Source organism: Plasmodium gonderi, assembly GCF_002157705.1.
Source record: "Plasmodium gonderi DNA, contig: Chr14, whole genome shotgun sequence".
Lineage (NCBI taxonomy): Eukaryota > Apicomplexa > Aconoidasida > Haemosporida > Plasmodiidae > Plasmodium > Plasmodium gonderi.
In genome coordinates, this window is record NW_021628939.1 from 1306805 (window position 1) to 1331985 (window position 25181).

The 25181-nt window shown below is 28.3% G+C and overlaps 4 protein-coding genes across 4 annotated transcripts; 1 reads left to right on the plus strand and 3 right to left on the minus strand.

The window, feature by feature from the left end:
- Window positions 1-1468: 1468 nt before the first annotated feature.
- PGO_142820 (CCR4-associated factor 1) lies at window positions 1469-7243 on the minus strand (the record flags this gene model as incomplete). Its single annotated transcript, XM_028690273.1, has 1 exon — window positions 1469-7243. The coding sequence occupies one exon, from the start codon at window positions 7241-7243 to the stop codon at window positions 1469-1471; it is 5775 nt and encodes a 1924-aa protein (XP_028546074.1).
- A 5334-nt stretch (window positions 7244-12577) lies between these two features.
- Window positions 12578-16274, minus strand: PGO_142830 (hypothetical protein, conserved; the record flags this gene model as incomplete). Its single annotated transcript, XM_028690274.1, has 2 exons — window positions 12578-15711; window positions 16082-16274. 2 exons carry the CDS (start codon window positions 16272-16274, stop codon window positions 12578-12580), a joined length of 3327 nt encoding a protein of 1108 aa, XP_028546075.1.
- Window positions 16275-18009: 1735 nt separating this feature from the next.
- On the plus strand, window positions 18010-19836 carry PGO_142840 (mitochondrial carrier protein; the record flags this gene model as incomplete). The annotated part of the gene is made up of 1 exon (XM_028690275.1): window positions 18010-19836. One exon carries the CDS (start codon window positions 18010-18012, stop codon window positions 19834-19836), a length of 1827 nt encoding a protein of 608 aa, XP_028546076.1.
- Window positions 19837-21049: 1213 nt separating this feature from the next.
- PGO_142850 (cullin-1) lies at window positions 21050-23818 on the minus strand (the record flags this gene model as incomplete). Its single annotated transcript, XM_028690276.1, has 2 exons — window positions 21050-21136; window positions 21464-23818. The coding sequence occupies 2 exons, from the start codon at window positions 23816-23818 to the stop codon at window positions 21050-21052; spliced, it is 2442 nt and encodes an 813-aa protein (XP_028546077.1).
- Between the last annotated feature and the right edge of the window lie 1363 nt (window positions 23819-25181).

Here is a 25181-nt window from a genome sequence, read left to right on the forward strand (position 1 = left end):
AATAAGGGGTATACAAAAATATAACATGTATCTACGCACAATTCTTTGTAAAAATGATGAAAAAAAATACGCTACAAGTTATGTGTGCGAAAAGAGAAACAGGAAAAAATGAAAAAAAAAAAAAAAAAAAAAAAAGCAAAAGGTAAAAATGATGTAATAAGAAATGAAAACATTAATTTCTTATTACAAAAGACAGAATTAAAAAAGGGGTAAAAATATGCACAAGTAAATGTGGACATGACTGTAACGGTTAAACGAACATGTAACGAGATAAATCTAGAGCAATGATAGGTATAAAAAGGTGGGTTGACACAACACAATAGAACTTTGATAGGAACATTTTGTATACGTAACGTATAGAATTCATTCATTTCGTGATGAAAAAATAATGATATAACTCTCTTACATGCACTTTAAAAATAAAATATTTTAAATTTACACGAAGAATGACACACAAATTAATAGAAGATACAGATAAAGTGGAATTAATGTATATAACTTTAAAATATTCACTGATACTTAAAAAAAATTATAGGTTCACATAACCATGTACACAGAGTGATGGTGATGCTTGTTCACGTATATATATATATATATATATATATATATATATATATATATATATATATAAATGTGTAAGTGTAAATATGAACATATATTAGAGGGGGGCATGTGTATATGTAAAAACGTACACACGGGGTGTATGTATGCATGCAAATTGAGGATTGGACGCTATATGTATACACGCGTGCATTTTATTTTATTTTTTTTTTCAATTCCAAGGAATTAATGTAAAAATATATGTATAAGTATTTATATATATTGCCCCCCTCCTCCTGCTAAATGCATACGCTTACATTAACGAAGAATAAAAGTAAAACTATGGGAATACATATCAATAAATGCAACAACAGATTCATTAATTTTTCATTAGAATCTAAATAAACTTGTAGCACGTGTGCGGACTAAAAGAATATATTATATAAAAAAAATATATATATGTACATATATACCAGAACATGTGTCGCATACGTGTGTACATTTATGCATATAACACTTATTCTGCAGTGCGTAAAACTGTTATCCATACACATATATATATATATGGTATATATATTTAACAACTTGTACAAGCAATTACAAATACACTACATGTATTGTGTATGCTATATATGAAAACATTTTACATAAAAAAAAAAAAAAAAAAAAAAAAAAAAAAAAAGTGTTCCTCCAAAACATATTTCTTCACTCTTTGGTTTGCATTTCATAAATTTATTAAAAATTGTAAAAAAAAAAAAAAAAAAAAAAAAAATTAACTTTTTTTTCTCCTACAGAATTGAAGAATAATTTTATATTAAACAACACGGTTTAAGAAGGTCTCCTTGGATTCTCTACTCTTTGGAACATGTTTTCAACCGTTTAATTTATTTTCTTTCCTTTCATTTTCTCTATCTAAACATATCACATGTCATAAAAAAAATTTTCGTTCTTTATTTTTAAATTCATAACTTGTGTTGTTAAACATATTGTCTTGTGTAGATTCGACTGATTCGTACTTTTCCGTAAGGATAGCATTTTTTTCAGCAAAATTACTGTCACTATAGTTGTAACTTATAATGTTTGATTCATCCCTTTTATCACTGTAAATGGATGAAGTAATATTATTATTATTATTCTTCTTCTGTATAAATGATTTGTTCGTTACATTTTCAGAAAACGATTCTATATAAGAATTGTAATATAATTGATTTCGGCTTGCATCAGCTATAGAACAATCACTGTTAAAATAAAAATTCGAGTTGCTTACATTACCACCCTTATGATTTATCCCCATTTTAGCAAATGTGTTAGTTTTATTATTCCCATAAATACTGTTAAGATTCATATTATTCACCATCGAATGCTTTGTCATATTTATACTCTCCTTATTCATTTTTTTGCTTATAAGGTTGTTCGAACCGTGTCCATTTGCACTGGTGCTCCCATTATCGCTTGTGTTTTCTACTGTGGTACTGCTGTTATGGCTGCTATTGTTGCTGCTGTTGTGGCTGCTATTGTTACCGCTGTTATGATCGCTGGGATTTCCTCCAACAGTTGCTACTACATTGTCTTTGACAGAGTTAGAGTGGTTTCCCACTTTGCTTAAGTTTATCACGCTGAAGTTGTTAATGTTTCCATGTAAAATGTCGGTGTAATTGTTCACGTTTTTATTATTCTTCATATTGGTTAGGAAGTGAATGTCCGCGTTGATATCAGTGCCATCTGCTGCTGAGCTAGTATTGTTTGCATAATTTTGCACATTTTTTGAATTTATAATGTTATGCTTGTTCAAATCATTATTTATTTTTCCTGTACCTAAATTGTGCATCCCGCCACTTTCGCTATCACATGTGGAATTATTGAGGAAGTTATTTTTTAGTGTTAATTGCTGAGTAGTATTTTTTCTGTATGCTCCTACTCCTGCTTCTGTGTTATTTCCTATTCCTCCCTTGTTGTACATTTTTAAATTATCTGATTTAAAATAATTCATACTATTTAAAAAATTATTACACGTATTTTTATCAATAAGAACATTTTTCTTATCATCATTTGACTGTAGATTTGTACTTGAGAATTTTGAACTTTCTTCCTCATCTTTTACAGTGTTATTAAAATCCTTGTTGCCACTTTTTCTTTGGTTAACTGTGCCGTAATTATTATTCTGTTCGATACTGTTAATGCTTATTTTATCTCCATTAAAATTTTCATTGCTTTTTTTTTTAATAATTGGGCTGCTACTACCTGTACAGTTGTTATTGTTATTGTTGCTGTTGCTGTTGCTGTGGCTGCTGCCACAAGGTGGATACCCTCCACAGTTATCTTCTCCGTTGTTCCTACTTCCATTATTACCCATTCCATTGGTGGTACTTTTATTTTTGTTCTTATTATTTTTGTTGCTCTTACTACCATTTTTCCCACCTTTACTGTTTTTACTGTTACTGTTCGTATTGCTACCATTAACATTGTTGTTGATATTCGTGCTACTGCTTCCTTTCACATGTTCTCCGGAATTTTTGGAGCTTATACTGTGCATACTACTACTAATGCTGCTACTAATTTGTCCCATATTAACAACAGTATTTCCATCAGCATTATAAGTATTTTCAGAAATACAACTAGTGCTTATCAGGCCAAAATTTTTACCATTGCCTTCCTTCGAATTACTTTTATTATTTTTTTCATTTACATTGTTATTATTGATGATACTATTTAATTGACTAAAATTTTTGTTATTTTTGTTTGGATTATTCGAATTATTCCTATTAAAGTTAATGTTTCCCCTAATATCATTATTATTATCTAACGGTTTCTTATTACTTTCTCCATTGTACGGTGTAACAATATTTGTGCTGATTGAACCTACTCCACTAATGCTGACTCCAGCGCCAGTTGAACCGACAGATCCAATCGAATTACTTTTATTTATGCCACTAACATAATTCTGATTAGGTATATTAACAAAACTTAATTTGGTACTTACATTTACGTTATTGCAATTATTAGAATTCAAATTATGCTTTGTCACGTGATTATTTGCGGCATAATTATTACTTCCTATACTATTCATGTTGCACATTTTGGATTCGTTGCTATTAATTATATGCGTTATGTTATTCACATTTGTATTACTCATGTTACCTGCTGCTGAAGCATTCAAATTTTTTATAAAGGAATTATTTTTCGATTTGTCATTATTGTTGTTCTGAATTCCACTGCCAGTATTATTGGCACTGTAATTGGCATTGTTATTGTTACAGTTGTTTCCACTATTAGTATTGTTACTAACGCTAAAATTATTACTCATGCTGTTCATTACATTACTCACATTGCATGATGAGGGGGGTGGAGGCGGAGGTGGTGGTGGTGGTGGGTGTTTAACACTGAAATTAGCAATAGTTGCTTTATTTAAAGTATTAATTTTTTCGTCCTTGCCCTTATTATCCTCCCATATCATGTTCATATTTTGCAGTAACATGTTCATACCATCATAGTTGTTAACAGTAACCACCCCTAGGTCATTATTCTTGGTTAATATATTACCGTTCTGTATTATACCATTTGACGTGTCATTAATTAGGATGTTATTTTTATGAGTTCCCTTAAAATTAGTATTTACATTTAAACTACTAGAAGACATATTCTTACTATAATTCATGGATGTCATTATGTTTGCTTTATTCATAGAATTTATATTCAGAGTATTTTTGCTACTAATAAGCTCACTGTCGTTACAGTAACCGTCGTTCTTATTGTTGTTGTTTCCATTACACGGGATGTGAATACCTCTTGGAACATCATACATTTCGCTATCAGTTTCACAATCCTTTGTGTTAACCTTATCATTTAGGTTACTCACATTTATGGGATAATTACTAAGGGAGTTGTATTTGTTTGACATTGGATATATGTTAAAATTGTTTATGCAATTGTTCATTTGGGGATTCGAGTTATTCGAGACATTACACGTTCCAAAATTTGCATCATTTAAAAAAAAGTCACTGCCATTGTTGTTACCACTAGAATTTTTATTGTTGTTTCCGATGTTGCTATTGTTCTTGCTCTTATTGCTACTTTTACTGTTACCATTACCACTGTTGTTACAGCTTCCACTGCTGATACCACTTCCTATGTCACAGTTCTTGTTACTCCCACTACAACTACTATTATTATATACGTTCGCATAATTACAGTAATTTACAATGGGTGTATAAATGCTGCTTGTCGATGCACCACTTCGCGTGATAGAGTTGCTGTCCGATTCAAAGGAAGAACCTTTAATAGAATTCATAACATTTTCTTCTAAAATGTTTGAACTCTTCGTTGACTCATTTTTCCTTGTATTCCCCTCGTTTGTACTATAACTATTGAAGCTACCCCTGTTGTTGTTAACACCACAAATACCACTACCTACTTTAAAATTTATATTTCCATTATTAATTGCAGATGAGTTGTTAACATTGATATTGCTACTTAAATTATTTATACACATGTTATTAACGGAAAAGCAGTTATTCGTGCTAGAAAATATCATACCATTAGATCCTATATTTACGTTATTTGGCATCATGTTGCTATTTCTGTTGCTCATACTAACTTGTCCAATTTTCCCATTTATACAACTTTTATCTGCTACGATGTTTTTACCACTCATATTTATGTTACTATTTAAACCATTAAAACTGTTCAGATTACTTAACAAGGAAGAATTCTTTAAGCTATTTATATTCGTATTGGGGTTATTATAATTAATAGTACTTCCATTGAGATTCGTTAAATTACGACTAATGTTAACTCCATTTGTGTTTTTCATATGTTCACTACTATTGTTTATTCCATTCATATCGATACTTAAATTACAACTGTTTGGGTTCTGAGGGATATCATTAAAAATATTTTTTATCAACTTCGGATTAGTCTCTAAACTGTTCTTGTTAATATTCCCTGAATTGTTAATGAATTCTCTTGAATTATTGTTGCTTTTAATGTTACTGTTGTTTCCTTTGCTTTTGCTATTTCCTTTGGTATTATTACCATGGGTATTACCATTTCCTCCATTATGTCCATTGTTTTGGTTACTATTATTATTATTATTGCTATTATTATGTCCTCCATTGTGGAAGCTACTATTGCATCCACTATTTCCTCCGCTATTACTGCTGTTCTTACTACTTCCATTGCTGTGATTGCCACTATTTCCGTTATTCTTCCCATTATTCTTGCTATTATGCTTATTGCTATTTTTGGAGTTACCCTTTCCGTCACTTATATTTTCCCCTTTTCCATCATTCTTAACTTCACTTTTATTGTCATTCTTTCCACTACCTTTCGTGTTGTTTTTGCTGTTTATATTATTTATAATATTGTCGACACCGTTGGGATTATTTAAATGGGATTCACTATTTGCAAGAATCCGCATAGTTTTATCATTAACTGAATTAATATTATTTAACTGTGGATTGTTGTGTTTTACAAGTCCTTGGTTATGAGTAGAAACATTGTCATAAGTACCATTGTTAATCTTCGTAGAAACCATATTTCCAACATTTGCAATTGTGTTGTAATTATTTTGATTCATATTTGCATACAAATTGTGTAACATGTCACTTTTAATATTACCTTTTACAGCATCTTTGCTGAAACTTATTTGATAATCCTTATTTTCAAGATATTTGCTTAACATGTGGTTATTATGTGTATGGAGCATGCAATGTTTACCTTCCATATGCATTTGATTATTGCTTTCTTTATTTCTTTCTTCAATCTCATTATTATCACTGTGATAACTGCATCCATAGGAACCTCCTCCTCCCCAATTTGATCCACCATGTGTACTATAATTTTTAATGTAATTATTGTTATTATGATTCGTGTTATTGGATTTGTGCTGATTATTATCCTCCAATTTAGGGTTGTAATTTTTTATAGTTGACCCCAATCCATATATAACTCCGGCATATTTTTTATCATCTATTTTGTTATCAAAATAAAGTTCTAATAATTTAAAAAATGTTTTACAAGTAACTAAAGAATCTGAACCTGCCTGATGTTGTCTTCCTATTCTTTTTACACTTAAAATTTCGCTAATTTTTTGTAATGAATAAGTTCGACTTAATTGCTTAATATTCAAATTCAATAATAAATATTTTATATCATAAAGGGAGGGGAAAAAATCGTTCAATAAATCAAAAAATGCAACTTCATTATGTGGTAAAGCACAACACGTTAATATTTTTAACAGATAAGCAAAATCATAACATCCGTGAAACGATATCCACTTAACATCTTCATTCATTACTAAACCTGAAGACATGATAACTTCACCAAAATGCAATAATTCAATACCTAAGGATTGATGTTTTTCAAAATTTATTCCACTCAATTTTAAAAAGTCTATCGAATTTTGTGCATACATGTCACTATCAAGATCAAACTTAAAATTGAATTGCCATGTTGATACCTTCGGCAATTCCCCTTTCCCATTAGAAAAGGTAACACCTAACTGTATAACTTTTAACAAATCCACGTTACATTTTATTGTTTGATAATTGTAATCTACTACATTTCCTGTTGGCCTAGCTACAATTCCTGGAAATTCAGTGTCAATAGCAACATAGGGATGACTTTCGACCACATCCCTTATTCGTTCAAATTCCTCCTCTAAGTTATTTGCCCATACGTCTACGATATTCGTTCTCTCATCCATGTATGATATGTAGAAATTTATATTTTATGATGCATTTAAAGCTTCTTCGATGACTTCTCTCCTAATTTTCTTGTAATAACTTCCTTCACGATTTAATGTTCGTTGCTTCCCTTGATGATACCTTTGCGATTGTTGTATCTACTTCTTGTTTCCCCCTTTTTTACATACTATTCATGTGAAATTTTAACCCAATTCAAATAAGTTTAAAGCAATTGCCACTTCTATCAGTCGTTTTTTCATGTATATACGAGTTCGTGCGTTTGCATACATGTTTATGCATATATATGCACATCTGTGCATTTCTAAGCATGCTTTTATATTATGAGTGTAGGTATATATGTATACTATTTGTTTATGAGAACATACATACATAAGCTTGTATCTTCATGCTCCCAAAAAAAAGGGTGTGCCTATGTGAATACTCACATGTGCACTACATATAAGATGCCTCTAATTTGTTATGTGTGAAAATGCGGGTTCTAGTTTCACAATTCTTGGGTAAGCATTAAATTTTTTGTAATTTTTTTTTCGATATTCTGTGAACTCGTTGCAGTAAAAAGTTACTGTTTTTCTTTTCTGTATTTTATGCTTACTAATTATTTTACACAATACGTAAGTTGTAAAACAATACAAGGATCAAAAACTATGCACTTTTTTTTTTTTTTTTTTTTTCTGCTTGTCCAAAAATTTTGAACAATAAGAATGCATCAGAAATCGTTTTTTCCAAAAAAAAAAAAAAAAAAAAAAAAGTTTGTTATGTTTCTTCTTTTTTACTAAAAAAAAAATAATAATAATAACAAAAATGGAAATTCTTTCAAAATGTTTCTTCGTGCATTTATGCATGTTCGTTCATATATGCACGTTTTTACACATTTATTCAAATTTACATGTATTTATTCATATGTATGACACAACAATACATACTAGAAATGTTTTGATTTTCTTTAATAAAAAATATTTTAAAACACTAATATTCGTTAATGGCAAAAATATTTTATTTCCATCGTAGTTAACAAATAATCAAGCGAACAAAATGGTGGTATGTGTTGGAACTAGGAAACATAAATTGCAAAAAAGGGGAATGATCGGTGATTGATGCTTATGTATTGTGTAACTATACATATACGCGTGTGTGAAAGTACATATCTGGGAGGGATGCATGCCTGATTTCATATGCATGGATGTGTGTTTATGGTTGTACATATATGAATGTATCTTTAGAAGTGTACAAGCATAATGGGGCATATATGGAAATACTCTCGCTGGAGGAAATAAATTTATACATATATATGCATATATATGTGTGTGTATATCCACACTCATGCACACTCATATGTTTACTTGTGTATGAAGCTTCATAGGCCTTTGTAAAAACATAATGACTATTGTGTCAAATTATAAATATTTTTTCTTTTCTTTTCATTGTGGTAAATTTTAAAAAAATCCAATGCTTATTTCAAAACATTTGATTCGTTTTCCTTTTTCCCGTTTTTTTTTTTTTTTTTTTCTTGTTTTTACTATGTTTTTTTTTTTTTTCTCTTTTATGGCCTTTTCATATATAAAAATACCCTTAATAGTTTTCATCAAACATGTATACTATCTCCCCGTTTAGTATTTCTCTCTATATATATATGTATATGCGTACACGTACACATGTATACATATATAAATGTAAAAAGGGCTAAAAAATAAAAGCCCCTCCCGTTAGGTATGCCATGCCCTTGTTTGAACTAAGTATTCGTGTGTGTATTTTGCTCGTGTACGTACGCACATGAACATGTATATATATTTGTATATACGTACATAATGTGTACATATAACTTATGCGCATATGTACATATAAACATTTCACAGTTTTCACAAGATATATGTAATGGAAAACTATACATTTAAAAGTAGTCAATGTGCCATGAAAAATATTATGCATATGTATAAATGTATGGGTATGTAATAACTTTGTTTTCCATTTGTATGTTTTTTTAGTTCATATTTTTTATACTACTTTGTTAATAGGTAATATAATGCTAGTGTTACTAAATTTACGCAAAAATTGTACAAGAAATATCATTTTCAATTTAATGCTTATTTCTCTATTAAAACATTTAATCATGTAAAAAAAAAAAAAAAAAAAAAAAAATATGCTCGTATAAAATATGTAAGTCAAGCAAAAATTAAAATTTCTTTTTTTTTTTTTTTTTTTTCACTTTTTTATAAATGCCAAAAATGAATAAAATATAAAAAGAAGAGGGTTTTAAGAATTTGGCATTATTGGAAGAATAGATATATTACATGTAAATTGATGAATGAGCAAGCAATTTACTTCGGGGAATTGTAATAACGAAAGGCAGCAGTAGCACATGTACATATATATACGTGTAAATATATGTAATACATAAACGTATATATATCACATTCTCATATTTTAAAAGAAATATTTACATTTTGATGTGAGGATTTCTTTTCATTATTAAATGTATCACATAAACAGTACCTATCGTGCCATTTTTTTTATTAATATATGCAATGAAAAAAAAAAAAAATTCTTTTTTTTTTTCTTTCTTTTTTCTTTTTGCTTTTTTTTTTTTTTTTTTTTTTTTTTTTTTTTTTCCTTTTTGCTTTTTCCTTTTCCTTTTTTTTTTTTTTTACATTTCTGATTTTTTTTAGCTTCCTCTTCTTTTTATTCAGGTTTATTATTATTATTTTTTTTTTGTTATTTTGACCAATATGATATGAATAAAAAGCTTTTTGACATTTTTGAATCAAAAAAAACACATAAAACGCAATAAAAATATCCAAACTTTTAAAAAAAGTTTGCACTTAAGTTTTATGATGAAAAAACTACAGAGTGGAACGACCATTTAATAAATATTCAACCATTTAACCACTTTTTCTTTTTTCTTTTTTTTTATTTTTTTATTTCACAATGAATTTTTTCAGTTCGTCATTTCCCCAAAATTTTGTTTCCATCCTTTTTGTATCACAAATAAAATTTGATAAGTTTTATAAATTACAAGCTTTCTTACCCGTCAAAACAGAAAAAAAAAATTTAACAAAAAACATAAAAAAAAAAAACTTGCACAGTGGAGAGGAAAAAGCAAATGAGCACAAGCTCATTCGTAATTAAAATAAATTAATGCATGCACCTTTTCACTTTAGAGCTAAATGGCAGTTCACAATGTATCCCATATGATTAATATGTATTTTATGTGTATATATATATATATATATATATGTATATAGTTTTTATAATATACTTGTGCATTTTCATAAGAGAATCATTAATAAACCCTTCAAAGAATACCTAAAAAGGTGCGTCTGAGAAAAGCGCATATGTAAAACAATTTAGGATTATATACCGTCCTACATTAGTAAAATAAATAAACGTCCCACTTCTTTCACTTTCTGTGATAATGAATTTCTCCGAAAGTAGCTTTTACCCTCTTCCTTTTATTAACATAATCATTCATGTAAATGTTTTTAATAAAATTGTTAAAAAAAAAAATAAAAATGAATAAAAGTGGGAAACGTGCAAACGATGGTGGAAATAAAAACCAAAGCATTAAATGAGCAATGAGCGCATACGTAAAATGAGAAGTGCAAAAAGTTTTACCCTTTTTTATAACCATTATCCACTACCCCTACAAGAAACATTTTTACTATTTATATACATGAAGCAGAACACATTTCTTCCATAATAATTATCACGAATTCCAATTCATAAATGCTGCATATTTTGTAGGGTGATTCTCCTTTGAAAATTTTTCAAATTCATGCTTTATTCGTGTTTACACCTATATAAATTTGATAATAAGTATGCACCATATTAACAAAAAATCTTATTTAGTTATGTATATGTGTAAATTTTGGGAAAACCCATATATTCACTCATTTATAATATACCCATGTACACTTAAAAAAGATTGAATGAGCAAGTGTGTAAAGTGACATTTCCCTTATATCCATAAAAATTTTATTCACACATCAATTTAATGCGTGTGAAAGGATAGAGAATGCACAAATATGTTAAACATTATAAGGGAACCAAGTCGACGGAAACAAGAAATTCTAGAAAATTTTAATAATACTAAAATTACTTTGTCTTCTTTTCAAATTAACCAAGGCGAAAAAATGTTTTTCCTTCATTAAACATTTATGGGAATTGTTGCCTTAGTTTGATTACAAAATTATTGAACATAATGTCAAGTGTTTAATACAATTATTCCTTCATATGAAAATATACCTCATTTTGTATTAACACTCGTAGGAAGGACAAATTTCACTTAATCCTATCATTCTTATCGCATTTTTTCCCCGATTTGATCACATTTATGTGTTTTTAAACCGTATACGTAATTATATGAAAGGTGTGGTAGCGGCTCTTATGACCATATATATATGGGTGACTTAATCTTTCTCCTAATTAAATTTTCAAAAAAATATATTCATCCATCACAAGTATAAGGGGGGGAGGGGATAACATAAAACAAAATGTTATTAATGATATAAAAAAAAAATTGGGTGAGGTAGGGGAGCTTTTTTTCTCCACCACATTTTTAATGAAAAGAATTGTACTTACATAAAAGTTGTAAGCTTTCAGCATACATATTGAGCATCTTTTTTAGATAGCGTTTATAGTTTGAAATGTAATTGCATAAATAAAAATAGGTAAAAATAGAGGAGGGGGGGGGGGGGTAAAAAAAAAAAAAATGTTTGCCGTTTTATATACATAAACAAACGAACAAATATAATATAAGTATACAAACATATATATGAGTGACCTTACAATTCACCGAAAGGTTCATTTGAAGGAATAGGAATAACAAATAAATATTGGTTATTCCATTTCTCAATCAGGGTAAAAAGCGCACACACGAACATGCACATGCATTATTGATTTAAAAGGGAGCGTAAAATATAAAATAAATGAAAAAAAAAAAAAAATTTTAATTACAAAAAAGTACTTAAAACGTTAAGCTTCTTTTCTTTTCTATGCTTTTTTTAAAAAATATCTAATAAAATATAAACTTAACTAAAAATAAAATAAATGAATAAATATGTGAAGCATTCATTATTTTGAAAAAAAATTAAAAAAAAAAAAATTGAAAAAAGAGCTTGGGGAAAAAAAATTAAGAAATTTTTTCAAAAAAAAAAATCCAAGTCTCCTGTCATCTTGAAATCCTACACGTCTTTGCTGTGTGTATATATATCCACATTTGCGTACCCTCTTGGGTTTGCATTTTGGTCAACACTTAAGGACGTATGAGACATATCCTGCTTATGCGGGAAGTTAATAATTCTATCCCCATCACAGCCTTCTTTTGCAATGGCTAGAACTTATGCCCACTTAGAATGCAAAGTTTTGTTTATTCTTTTTAAGTAAGATATATATGTACCAATAAACACCAAAATGATTAAAAACAAAAGTACGAGTAAGTTAAAATTTTCAATAGTATCAAAGGACCCGTTAGGCTGATAACACGTAAAATAGAGATAATTTCCCCACGAAAATACAAGCGTAGTAGATTCTAATAAACTTTCATTAGATATGAATCCTTTTGAGTTGTATAAAATATCTGTTTGTGTAATAAATGTATTCAAATTTTTGTACACATTTTGATCTTTTTCAGTGCCTAAATTTAGCGAAGTTATTTTGTTAGACTCAAGTAAAAGTAAAATTTGTTTATTTGTTATTCCTCTTTTCGTTTCCGTAAAATTAAAAGATTTTATATTATGCTCAATTATGTAATTTTTTTCCTTTACTATGATTTTCTTTTTTTGATCAAATAGATCAACAATTTTTTCCTTTTTAGACGTTATTAAATTAAAAAATCCTGGATCTCTTTTATCTAACAATATTTCAATGATTTGAATTATATATTTTTTTAAGTTTACATTAAAATAGTTTAAAATAACATGATTTTCACTAATCATTAGGTGAAAGGGTGGATTCGTGTGCTTGTCCAACATTTTTGAAAAAATAAGATCACCAGTAATGCCATCAATTATATATAAAGTGTATATTATATTCTTCTTCTGGTTCGTGCTTGTTATATATGATATTATATTGTCACTCACGTATTTGTAGCATATGGAAGCGTCCTTGTTAATTTTAATTGGATAAAACATATCCTTCTTTGTTATCGATTTTGAAAAAACTTCAAGTTTTTCATTATTTAAATTTATGGAATATATTCGAATTAACTCCACTCCTTCTTTTTCTTCTTTTTTTCTGGGAGAACTACTAATTAATTTGAACCCTTCAATCAAACTGTTCGATTCATTCATGCGATAAAAAAATAAATCATTTTCCAATCCAGGAATGGCATCTACGCCATCAGCTATTTCTACATCTGCACCTTTTCCCTTCATAAGAGGAATTATCTTCACATTGAGAAAATTGTCCATTGCCAAAATGGACGAGTTTTTTCTGTCAATAAAAAAATTTTTAATTTCAAAGGATTCGATTTTCTTTTCAAAAATAATATCTCCACTTAATATATCAAATATAACTATGTGCGAAATTTTGTCATTTTTAAAAATTGCAATTGCAGTATCTTTGGTGAAACTTTTAAATAAGTGCACATCATTGCTGTAATTTAGAACATCCTTACTACTTCCTTCATTTGTAATTTCATTTTTCTTCCCCTCTGTTGCATCATGCCCCTTTTGATTATTCAAAAATATTAATTTCTTCCCATTGTCTAATTCAGACCAGTTGTCCTTATTTAGACTAAATGGGCTTTCATAATATATTTTGGGAGAAAATATTTCCTTTGAAACTTTAAATTTATTCCCATCAATTTTATATAGTATAAGACCAGTATAAAGATGTATGGCAAATATCAAATTGTTGCTTGTGGACACAAGGGCTAATGAACTACCTGCATACTTACCACTTTGACTTTGTTCATATTTTGTAAATGCATCTTTAATCATATTATTCATTAAATTTGATTTGTGTTCATTCCCTTTTTTGCTGTTCGTATTTCCCTGGCTATCCTTACTGTATGAAACCTTCCCTTCCATTCCATAGTTAATTAGGGAATCATTTTTTTTCTTTTTTTCCATACAAATATTTAGCAAATTCATTTTGTCCTCATATGATAAATAAAAAAAGTTAAATGGCAATAAGGAATTTTCTGCTTTTTTTTTTACAACATCTTCCAGAAATGGCTTATTAAATGAATGTATTTTATCTTTTATATAACTATCCAACTCATTCATTAAATCAAATTGTTTAGTATTATATGAATGATTCGTTTTTTTTTTTTTTTTTTTCAAATGTTGAAAATTGTAAAAATTCAACTGTTCTATATATGCTAGCGATTCTTCTCTCGAGTAACACACGTCATTATTCTTATACACAGTGAGGGATGCATCATTATATACACTAAAATAATAATTTGAATTTTCTTCCTTATTATATATCCCAATTATCATTTCTCCCTTATAATACACATTATCACTTTTGTGTAAAACATTTAGAGGGGGTTCTCCTTCACTACCAGCTTTTTTAATAAATATTTTGTTGCCCTTATCTTCTGCAAATATCATATCCTTTTCGTTATACTGATTCATATAGTACCCTATGATTTCGTTCTTATCTTTCTCTTTTATTAAATTCATTTTATTATCATTATACATGTACACAAATTGTGTTTCCTGCAAGCGAACAATGAAGTAATTCTCCGTGTTCCATTGCTCCATACCATCATCTCTAAAGAGTTTACATTTTCCCATTGCATGTGATGAGATTGGTTCAGTTATACGTTCATTGTTCTCTCTCGTTTCTATATGCCTCTTTTCATCCTGGGGTTCTTTCTTATCGACCTTCACCTCTCCAGATGACTCACCTATTGGTACAAATCCGTAGTGATATTTATTTTCTTCATTTAGTAATTCTATCCAATGAAGGAATTCCTTATTATATATGACTAGGACAGTTTTGTTTTTGACAATATTAATATAATTAACAATTTTATCATTTAGTTTAAATTCAGTAATTTTAATGGAATTTTCAATACTCTTCTTTAAAATATTTACATTTACTATGTGTCCCCAAAATTCTGCATCTACATAAAACAAAGTGATCTTCAAATTATTTTCTCCTATAATTTTCGAATAAATACAGTTCACATTTAGTTCTTTGAAATTTAATGAAAACAATCTGTTATTGGTTATATTTCCTATATCTATTTTGTTATTAAGATGCATAAATATTTTATCGTCTTTAATAAAAAAATCATTAATTATTTCGTTCCTATACTCAAAAGAGCTCAACAGGTGGGAATAAACAGTATTGTACACATTAACATAACAATAGAAATCCTCATTATTCTTATGATTTCCAATTACATCATTTTCTTCCAAAGAGCCTTTATAAATCAGCACAGCTGCATGATTGTCATCTCCATATAGTTTTTTTATTTTCTCATTTTCTCCATGATTTTTCACATAATCCAGTGTACCTAAATAGACAGACGCCATTGGAGGCATAAAAAAGGAACAGAAATTCATATATCACTTATTTTGTTTATACAAAACATGGGTAAAAACACAAATGGGCAGTTCGCGTTTTGTTGGTGGTGAATCATGGTGTGTGTAAGTGTGTAATAAGCGCAATGTAAATTTCTTCTGCACATCCATGTGTATGTTCTTGTGCAAATTTAGAAAATTAAAAACACATTTGTATAGTCATGAAGTAAACATCGTTACAAATTGTGTTACAGATTGTGTGTACACATGCAAAGGTGTAAATAGGGGGTGCCGCGCGGAAGGACAGCAATTGATAATAGGTCTCTGGGTGCTCTTCCCATACGCTGTAAATGGAGCTCTAACCTGTTTTATAATTTAGCAAGCCCACATTGCCATTAAAACTTGAAATTATAACAAAATTGTTTATGAAATTTAATGTAGGTATGATATAATTTACGTGACCAATTAAAGGTGCAACGTTCGAATATGGTGTATGTTTTTCAAATGTTAATTTCGTTAAAAGTGCTACAAAGCAGATAAAAAAATTGAACAACATTTTTAGAAAATTATTTTTCAATTATATGGTATAAAACATAGTTATATCTCCATATTACAAATGAACAACTTTACAACTTGGTGAGGAAATCTTATATCATCTATTTTTTTTTTTTTTAAAACAATTTTTATATCTTTAGTAAAGTGAAAAAAAAAAAAAAAAAAAAAGAATTGAAGAATAGAAAAATGTGAAAGAATAGCGTTTAGCTCATCATCATGGTAAAATTATGAAACACAAAAAATGTAAGCAAAGCAATGTAGTGTTAGGTCATACATATTAAGGTTAAGTAATAATTCTGTCAAATGTTTTAAGCATAAGGTTTTATAAGCACTTGATTTAAGCATGTGTATTAGGCATGCTTTGCGAATATAAAAGGTGTGTTTTAAACATTTGAAAAACAAAGAAAAAAAAAAAAAAAAAAAAAAAAAAAAAAAATAGATATACGTTTTTATCTATAAAAATTTGTATCCATATTTTCTTCTTATATTTCGTAGAATAATTTGTAAAAATACTCAAGTAAATTACAAATTCGTAAGCTCTTAATAACAATATTTGAAATGGGAAACCTTTAAGGTGAAAATGTATGAAATAATATATATATGTGGCATATACTTTTTTTGTTCCCTACATTTATGCGCAATGAGTGTGCCACGATACAAAGGGAGAAAAACAATTCTGGTTTCCGCTTGTTCTCCACATTTGAGAAAATTTGCCCTATATAATTAATTTAAGAATTTTGCTTTTTATTTTTCTTAACGTACTCTATTTTACAAGTCTTCACATAAATGGAGTAAAAGGTTGTGTACTGAAAAAAAATAACTAAAATACCTTCCTCCGTGTTAGTGCCTATAAATTAACTGAAAAAGGGATATAAAAAATTTCTCCCTACTTTGCCTGTATTCCCACTTTTTCTCCCTACTTTTTTTTATCGCATGCTTTTTCCTATAAGCATTGCATTTTTGATTGCACACTAAATATTTTGTGCCTTTATGGTAAACTATTTCTCTCGCACTTTTGCCACATTTTTTTTTTTTTTTTTTTTTTTTTTTTATGTGCTTTTAACGAACATTTTCTTATTCCTTCTTTTGTGCATTTTCTTTTTTTTTTTTTTCTCGCACATATTATTTGTTAGATAATGTTTATTAGATAACACACCCTAATTCATCTTTGAACGTCTCAGCTCCTTTTAACCTTTAAGACGTATTTATAATGGAGAAAATGTTCACAAAACAAACACGTCGATACGTAGTTCGCTTTTTTTATGTCGCATAATTTGAAAAGGTAGGGAAATATTTTCTTACCATGTGAAAAAGGCGTGGAAAATAATCAACAGAAATAACGTAAGAAAAAATCAACAGAAATAACGTAAGAAAAAATCAACAGCAAACACAGAATAAAAAAGCAACAGCAAACACAGAAGAAAAAAGCAACAGCAAACACAGAAGAAAAAAGCAACAGCAAACACAGAAGAAAAAAGCAACAGCAAACACAGAAGAAAAAATCAACAGAAAAAACAGAAGAATAAATCAACAGCAAACACAGAAGAAAAAATCAACAGAAAAAACAGAAGAATAAATCAATAGAAAAAAAGCACATAAGTAAAGAAGGAAATAATATAGCTACCGAAGCAACTATGAAATAGCCATGTGCTTCTTTCGCTTTCTCAGAATGAACAGCCAATAAATTTCTGAACAAAAAAACAAAAACAAAAACAAAAATGTTAATATAGACTAATATGGACATAAAATGTATGGGAAATAATTTCTGGAAAAATATCACAACTTATTTTAATAAAGATTGCAAAAATATTGATGAAAAGTATGCTGCTATTAACGATGATATAAATAACAACCAAGATGGGAATAAAAAGGTAAAGACAAGAACATTAAACTTTATGATTTCTTCTGCTCTCGTGTTGTCAGTCCTACATCCATTGGACATAATAAGAACAAGGAAGCAGATATATAAAGTATACAAGAATTCATATCCCTATTACTATAATAACAAGTATAATTTATTTTACATTTTGAAAAAAGAGAAAATAGAAAGTGTTTATCGTGGTTTATTAGCTACGTTAATTACTACAGGCGCTTCTCATGGAATTTTTCGATTTATTTATGATACACTAAATTATTATGTATTTCAACAGTTCAATGATGTAAATAACGTAAATAATAATAAAAGATATTCCTTCCTCAGTAGAAGTAACGACTGTAGAGGTGAAGTGGTACACCTTGTTTGCAACTCTGAATCAGATCATCTTGTTGAAACAGGAAAAATCAAAACAAATGGAAGTTGTGATGCTGTTCAAATCTCATTCGAGAACTCTTATTTTGAAAAAAATATTGATGAAGAAAAGAGGAAGGACGAATTTATGATTTCACATTTGTCTAATAAAATAGAAATTAATGAAAAAGACAACACTTCAACTAGTGTAAAAAAAGATATGCAAATTAACAGTATTAAAAATATGAATCATTATATTATCACTAGTAGTGTCAGTTCAATCATTAGTGTATTTATTCTTCATCCAATTTGGCTGGTAAAGACAAAAATAGAATGCACAATAAATTTAAACCACAAATTTTTAAATTATAAAAGTAGAATAACAAGCAAACATTACAACATATTTGTATCGAGGAACAAAATGCGTACTAGTAAAAAGTTTTCAAATATAGCAAAATTACTCATAGTTTTTGGCAACAATTTTGTAAAGAAGGATGTTACAAGGAACAAAATAAAATTATTGTTGAATAAAAATATGTTGAAATGTTCCAAAAATAGTTATATATACAATAGAAATATTAGGACACGCAAAAAATACAACCATCTCGTATATACAAATGATAAGAAAGCATTTTTAAATAAAAGCGTAAAAAGGAAAATGGTACACAATTATTTGTTATACAAATATTACACCATATCAAATTTAGAAAGAAAACAAATGACGAAAAAAGTAATATCCAATCATCGGAAATTTTTTTTTCGTAGATACTTATTGTATTTGAAATATCCGCTCTGTAGTAACAAAATATTGAGGCTTTTTAAAAGAGAAGAAAGCAAGAATGCCATAAGCATTATTTACAATTATAAAAATTATTTTCATTTTGTTTATAATATATATAAAAAAGAAAAATTATTTTCATTTTATAAGGGTTTCTTAACTTCAATTTTGTTAACTCCTCACGTGGCAATACAGTTCTACATATATGAATATTTAACTTATCATTTCAATTCCGAATATTTCAAAAATGAGCTTAAGGAAAAAAATATACACATTTCATTAAACACATTAGGCAACACTTTACCATTTTTATATGGAGTCACATCAAAATTCATTGCTGTTATGTTTACGTATCCTTTATATACAATCAAAATGAGGCAACAAGTTCAAATGAAGAATTATGGCTTCTTAAATGTAGTAGTTAATATTTTCAAGCTAGAGGGAATAAAATCTTTCTACACTGGTCTTAACATGCATTTATTAAGAAACTGTTTGCAAAATGGATTACTCTTTTTTATATTTGAGTATTTAAATGCTGGTTCAGCGGGGTCGAAATGAGCCCTAACATATTTTTTTTATTAAATATCCATTTATACTTGCATTATTTCTTATTTTTTTAGGTATCATTTGATAGAATTTTTTTTGTAATTTTTTTTTTTTTTTTTTTTTTTTTTCCTCCGTTGTGTTATAACTAGCATTTTCTGTGTAAATTGTGTTTTTGTCTAGCACAGAGAAATATGTGCATACATGCACACATAGTATATACACATAAAAATTTTGTATATCTACCATGTCCCCTAAACAGATAGCACATCAAAACATTCGCAACCTTACAAAATCGAATAATTTTTATACCCATTTACCACCTGGAAATTTTAGTATTTATGCGTAGACGTATACATTATTATTTATAAAATTAAAAAGATAAAAAAAAAAAAAAAAAAGGGTTCCCTTAGTACATCAAAAATAGGTACACCCCCTGACCTAAACCTAGGTATGTTTCTACACATAGGAATCTCTTTATATTAAATAGTCCAGCGTTTTTAATTACATTAAAATCTATTTGGAAATAAAAAAAATTTAGGACAGATTTCTCAAAATTTATATGTCAAAAAAAAAAAAAAAAAAAAAAAAAAAAAAAAAAAAAAAAGGAAACCAACAAAACATCCACATAAGAAGAACAATTACATGAACGTTAAAATGAAATAGTGATACATGAGCCCCCAAAGCAGGAGCAAAAAAAAAAAAAGTTAACAAAAATGCTTTTAATAATCATACGAGGGTAATGTACAACGATGGACGTTTTTCGTTATATAAGAAATGAACTGAATAAAAGGGTAGAAAATGTAATAAATGTACTTATATATGTATATGATGCAATATTTACACACATCGAACGCGAAACAATACTAATGATGTTGAACATCACATTTCTCGTGAACCTTCTGGATCACATGAATAATAACATTGTACACACAAACGCAATACCTCACTAACGAATATTAAACAAATATGTAGAAAATACTAAATGCCTCTGTTCATAGGTTGTATTAATAACCACATATTGATGACGAAAAAAGGAGAAAAAAAAAAAAAAAAGTGACATACTTTTATAAATTAATATACCTCTAAACATTTGTATATATTTGTAATTTTCGTCATTTTTTGTTTTTTTTTTGCTTACTACTCATCCTTATTGCTTCAGTGCATTTTGTTGCTAATCTATTTTACATCCTTTCGTCATAGTGATGTCTTTTCTGTGATCAGTTCTTTACGGTATATATACATACAATTGGCTATTTTCTTCCTTCTGAATATATTCCCTTTCAACTAGCAAATCTATTTTTTTCTCTATAATCTGGTGTGTATGCGTATAGGGAGGTGTAATGTTATCTTATTGGGGTAATGAAAATACATAAAAACTTGTAAGCGCATCTGTGTCACACACAAGTGGAAAGGACACCCATTTATCACATGGTAGACTGATAAGAACATGCTTTATCAGGGATGCACATTGGAAGAAAGTTTCACAAAAAGGATTTCATAATTTAGAATGTCGTTTTGGCTACTCTCTTACAGTACACGTATACACACACGAGCGCGCAATGGGGAAAAAGAAAAAAAAAAAAAAAAAAAAAAAAAAAAAAAAGGGAGTGTATGGATGAATTGGATGGGACTGATTTACCTGGTTAGTGGGAGAGAAACAGGATAGGGATTTTTTGACATAATTAAATATTTGGTCATAAAATAATTTTTTATGAGTTTTCATTACACGAACTATGGCGGCTTCTATCGCCATTGTTCGGTCTTCTTTGGCTTTTTCATGTTCCTTAGACAGCAAAGTAGTAGCTTTTTTGATGTAAACTTTGTTATGAGGATACGAAAAATTTTGATTTATAAAAAAATTCGATGAATTCCAATCAACTGTTTGATCATTTGAATATATAATTTTAAAATAATGTATACAGGAGTACATGTTATTGGTAAATGTTTTCAAATCTAAGTTCAATTCTGTTTTTACAATTTCATAATTAATAAAATTATGCTTGTTAAATAATAAAAGAACTTGGGCATTTACAATATTGCAGTATAAGTAGTAGGTACAATTTTGAAAAACACATGTTAAAATAACTTCACTTAATTCGTATATCCATTCCAATTTTTTATTTTTATTATCAGATTTATAATATTCTTCAAATAATTCTATATATTTGTTAAAAGTATCATTTAATTTCATAGGAGTCTTTTCTAAGGGTGGCCAAAAACCTTTATTCAATATTTTCACAGAGAAAAAATCCTCTATACATTTAGAATTATATTCATTTTTACATAGTGCATATTTTGTATAGGCAAATTCAAGAAATTTATTATTCATCGTGTTGTTATTTACAATATCTTGAATCATGCCTACCAACTTGGATGTATATTGAGATCCACACAAATAATACAAATTTTCGATAAATTTCTTTTCAGCATCTAGGGATATATATATATTATTAATCAATCTGTTCGCTAGATAAATTCTGTAGTATTCGAAAAAACTTTCTTTATTGCTTGTATAGTTGAATATTTCTACAATCTCTGTCATCTTTTTCTTTAAATTAGCTAAATCACTGTTTTTTTCAGTATCATCAAGTTCCCCATTGCTACCGATGCACGTAGTATCATGCGCTTGGCCACTAACAAATTCGTTGCATGATTGTGTTTCAATATTCGCTTGTTGAGATGAAACATTTGTAGATTCCCCTTTTGTTAATATATTGTCAGCGTACAACACTAACAATTTTACTGTGCTAAAATGTTCATCGTCGTGTTCTACAAAACTTTCAAAGTAATCTTTCAGACATTCCTTAAAATTATTATCTATTGATTTATTCGATATAGTAAAAAAGGCTGATTTAAATACATTGTCATAATGATTATGCAATTTAATTAAGTCGTCAATATATGTACACAGGGCATATTCATAATTTTGTTGTGTAATATTACTATTTATATTTGAACCGTAAAATAGATCTTCATCATTTTTTGCGTTGATACTAATGTCTCTTGATTTTTGTATATATTTTTCTTTCAAATTATTTCCCTCCGTTTTTACATAATCCCCTATCATTTTTTTTAATCCTTCTATAGCTTCCGGGAAATAAGAAAATAAAATGTAAGTTCTTCTTAAACATCTTATGCTATTATTTTTTAACAAATCAAATATATTTTTTTTATTGTTTAATAGTTGCTCTAACTTTTCATATATTAATATTCTCACTACAATATTTGTTACTTTTTCGCATGTTTCTTCAATTAAATTTAAGGTTTTATTTTTTTCAAATTCTTTTTCTATAGAATTTTCAATTGATATAATGTACTCATCAAATGTTAAATTTTGTATCCACATATCTCCTTCCTTTTTATAAAAATTTTCTACATTTTCTAGAATCTTTTTTTCTATGTCATGCTCATACATTTTTTCATTACTGTCTTCATCTAATTCTTTATATAAATGGACTAAATCACAGAGTAGCTTTTTTTCTTCTTCATTTTCTTGTATCCTCAAATTATCATAAATCTGGTAAACGATTTTTCTAATAACATCTCTTAAATCGTTAAACAATGTTATTTTGAATATATTCTTTGTATACGCACTTAGACACAAAGAACTATTATATTCGACATAGTATCGATCAAGGTATTGTAAAAATTTATTCATCCAACTTGTATAAAATGAATATTTACACCATGCAACTATCAAAATTTTGGTTTTTGTTAAATCTTCTTTATTCCTTAATAAAGGCTTAATTTTTTCAACTGCATATATGGATAGGCTTTCTCCATATTTTCTATAAACTTCTTTCGAATAGCAAAATGGGTTCTTTTTTGCACACATATTGTAAACAACTGTATACAATCTCGTATACTCCATTGCGCTAAACAGATGCTTTTTGTTTTCAATGTTCTCATTTTCTAAATAATTTTCTATCTTTTGAATCGCCTCTTCTTTTATTATTTTCCAGCCGCTTTCAAAATTTATGTTTGCCATGTCCATTTTGACTAATTCCTTTTATTGTCATTCACCCAAATTTCGTTGCATAACCCGAGGTATATACACCATGTATAAAAATTGCTCTCTCACATTGTCCTCACAGGAGGGTACTTTGGCATATACCTTAGAATATGCAGATATGTATATATATATATATATATATATATATATATATATATATATATGCTGCGCGTGTATAAGCAGTGTGCATACAAATGGTGTGCACTTATATATATACTCATGTACGCCTATGATACACACGTACATATGAGTACTTCTTCACTATGTTGGATTTAATTCGGGGAAATAATTGTACTTGCTACGGAACGAGGATAAATAGTCATGTTCATGTGCTTTATAAATGGGAAGAAAACCCACTTATGTAAAATGTAGTGAACAAATTACGAAATGATTTAGGTACCTTTATACGAATGGATAAACCTATCAATCGGTGAGCGATGGACAGAATTAATTCTTTTTAAATTTCTGGGCAAAACTTTTAAACGAAAAGAAAAATAATATACACATTTATGCACATACAGAATACATATGAGCCAATGTGTAAATGTATATGCGTTTGTGCATTCGCTGTTCTTTCTCCACACATTTTTTTAAAACACACACTTAATTTAGTTATGAATCATAAGCTACAATAATAACGAAAGGTATATTGAAAGAATTGGGGGAAGGGGGGGAAAAAAAAAAAAAAAATTCACCATTAAAAAAATATAAAATAAATAAATTGAAATAGGGAGGTGAATAATAGCAATTTTTACCTGTGCTGCATTATGTAATGTATACTTATGAGCATTTGGGTACACATAAATACACATTTTTCGAAGCGCACCAAAATGAAAATGAATTCTTTCAAATAGGCTTTTAAGGAAAGAAGACATATGAGGGGACAAAGTAAATCGAAAAAGGGTGGAGCGTTTTTTTTTTTTTTTTTTTTTCCGTCAAGAACTGTTACGTTTTTATTGTTCCCTCGATTATTTGTTTTTTTTTCCTTCTTGTTATTTACAAGGGACATATACAAATATACACAGAATGCAATATTAAAAATTGAAAAGAGGTGTTAAGATTGGACGTGGAAATGACCACCTTGATGATAAATTTATTACTCTATACTTATCAACGTTGCCTTGGAGAAATGCCCATTCATACGTACAAAAAATATTTCTTGCAATGGAAAAAAGGATATAACACTTTGTATTGCTTTGTTATTCTGCCCATCCGTTTTGTCCATCCGCTTATTTGCTTCTTTTCCGTGAAAGTGAGTGGGCAAAAGTGGGAAATGTTCCTATCTTCGTACGTTCATACAGCATGAAAAATTTCTTTTTGTTTCTTTTTTAAAAAATATATATTT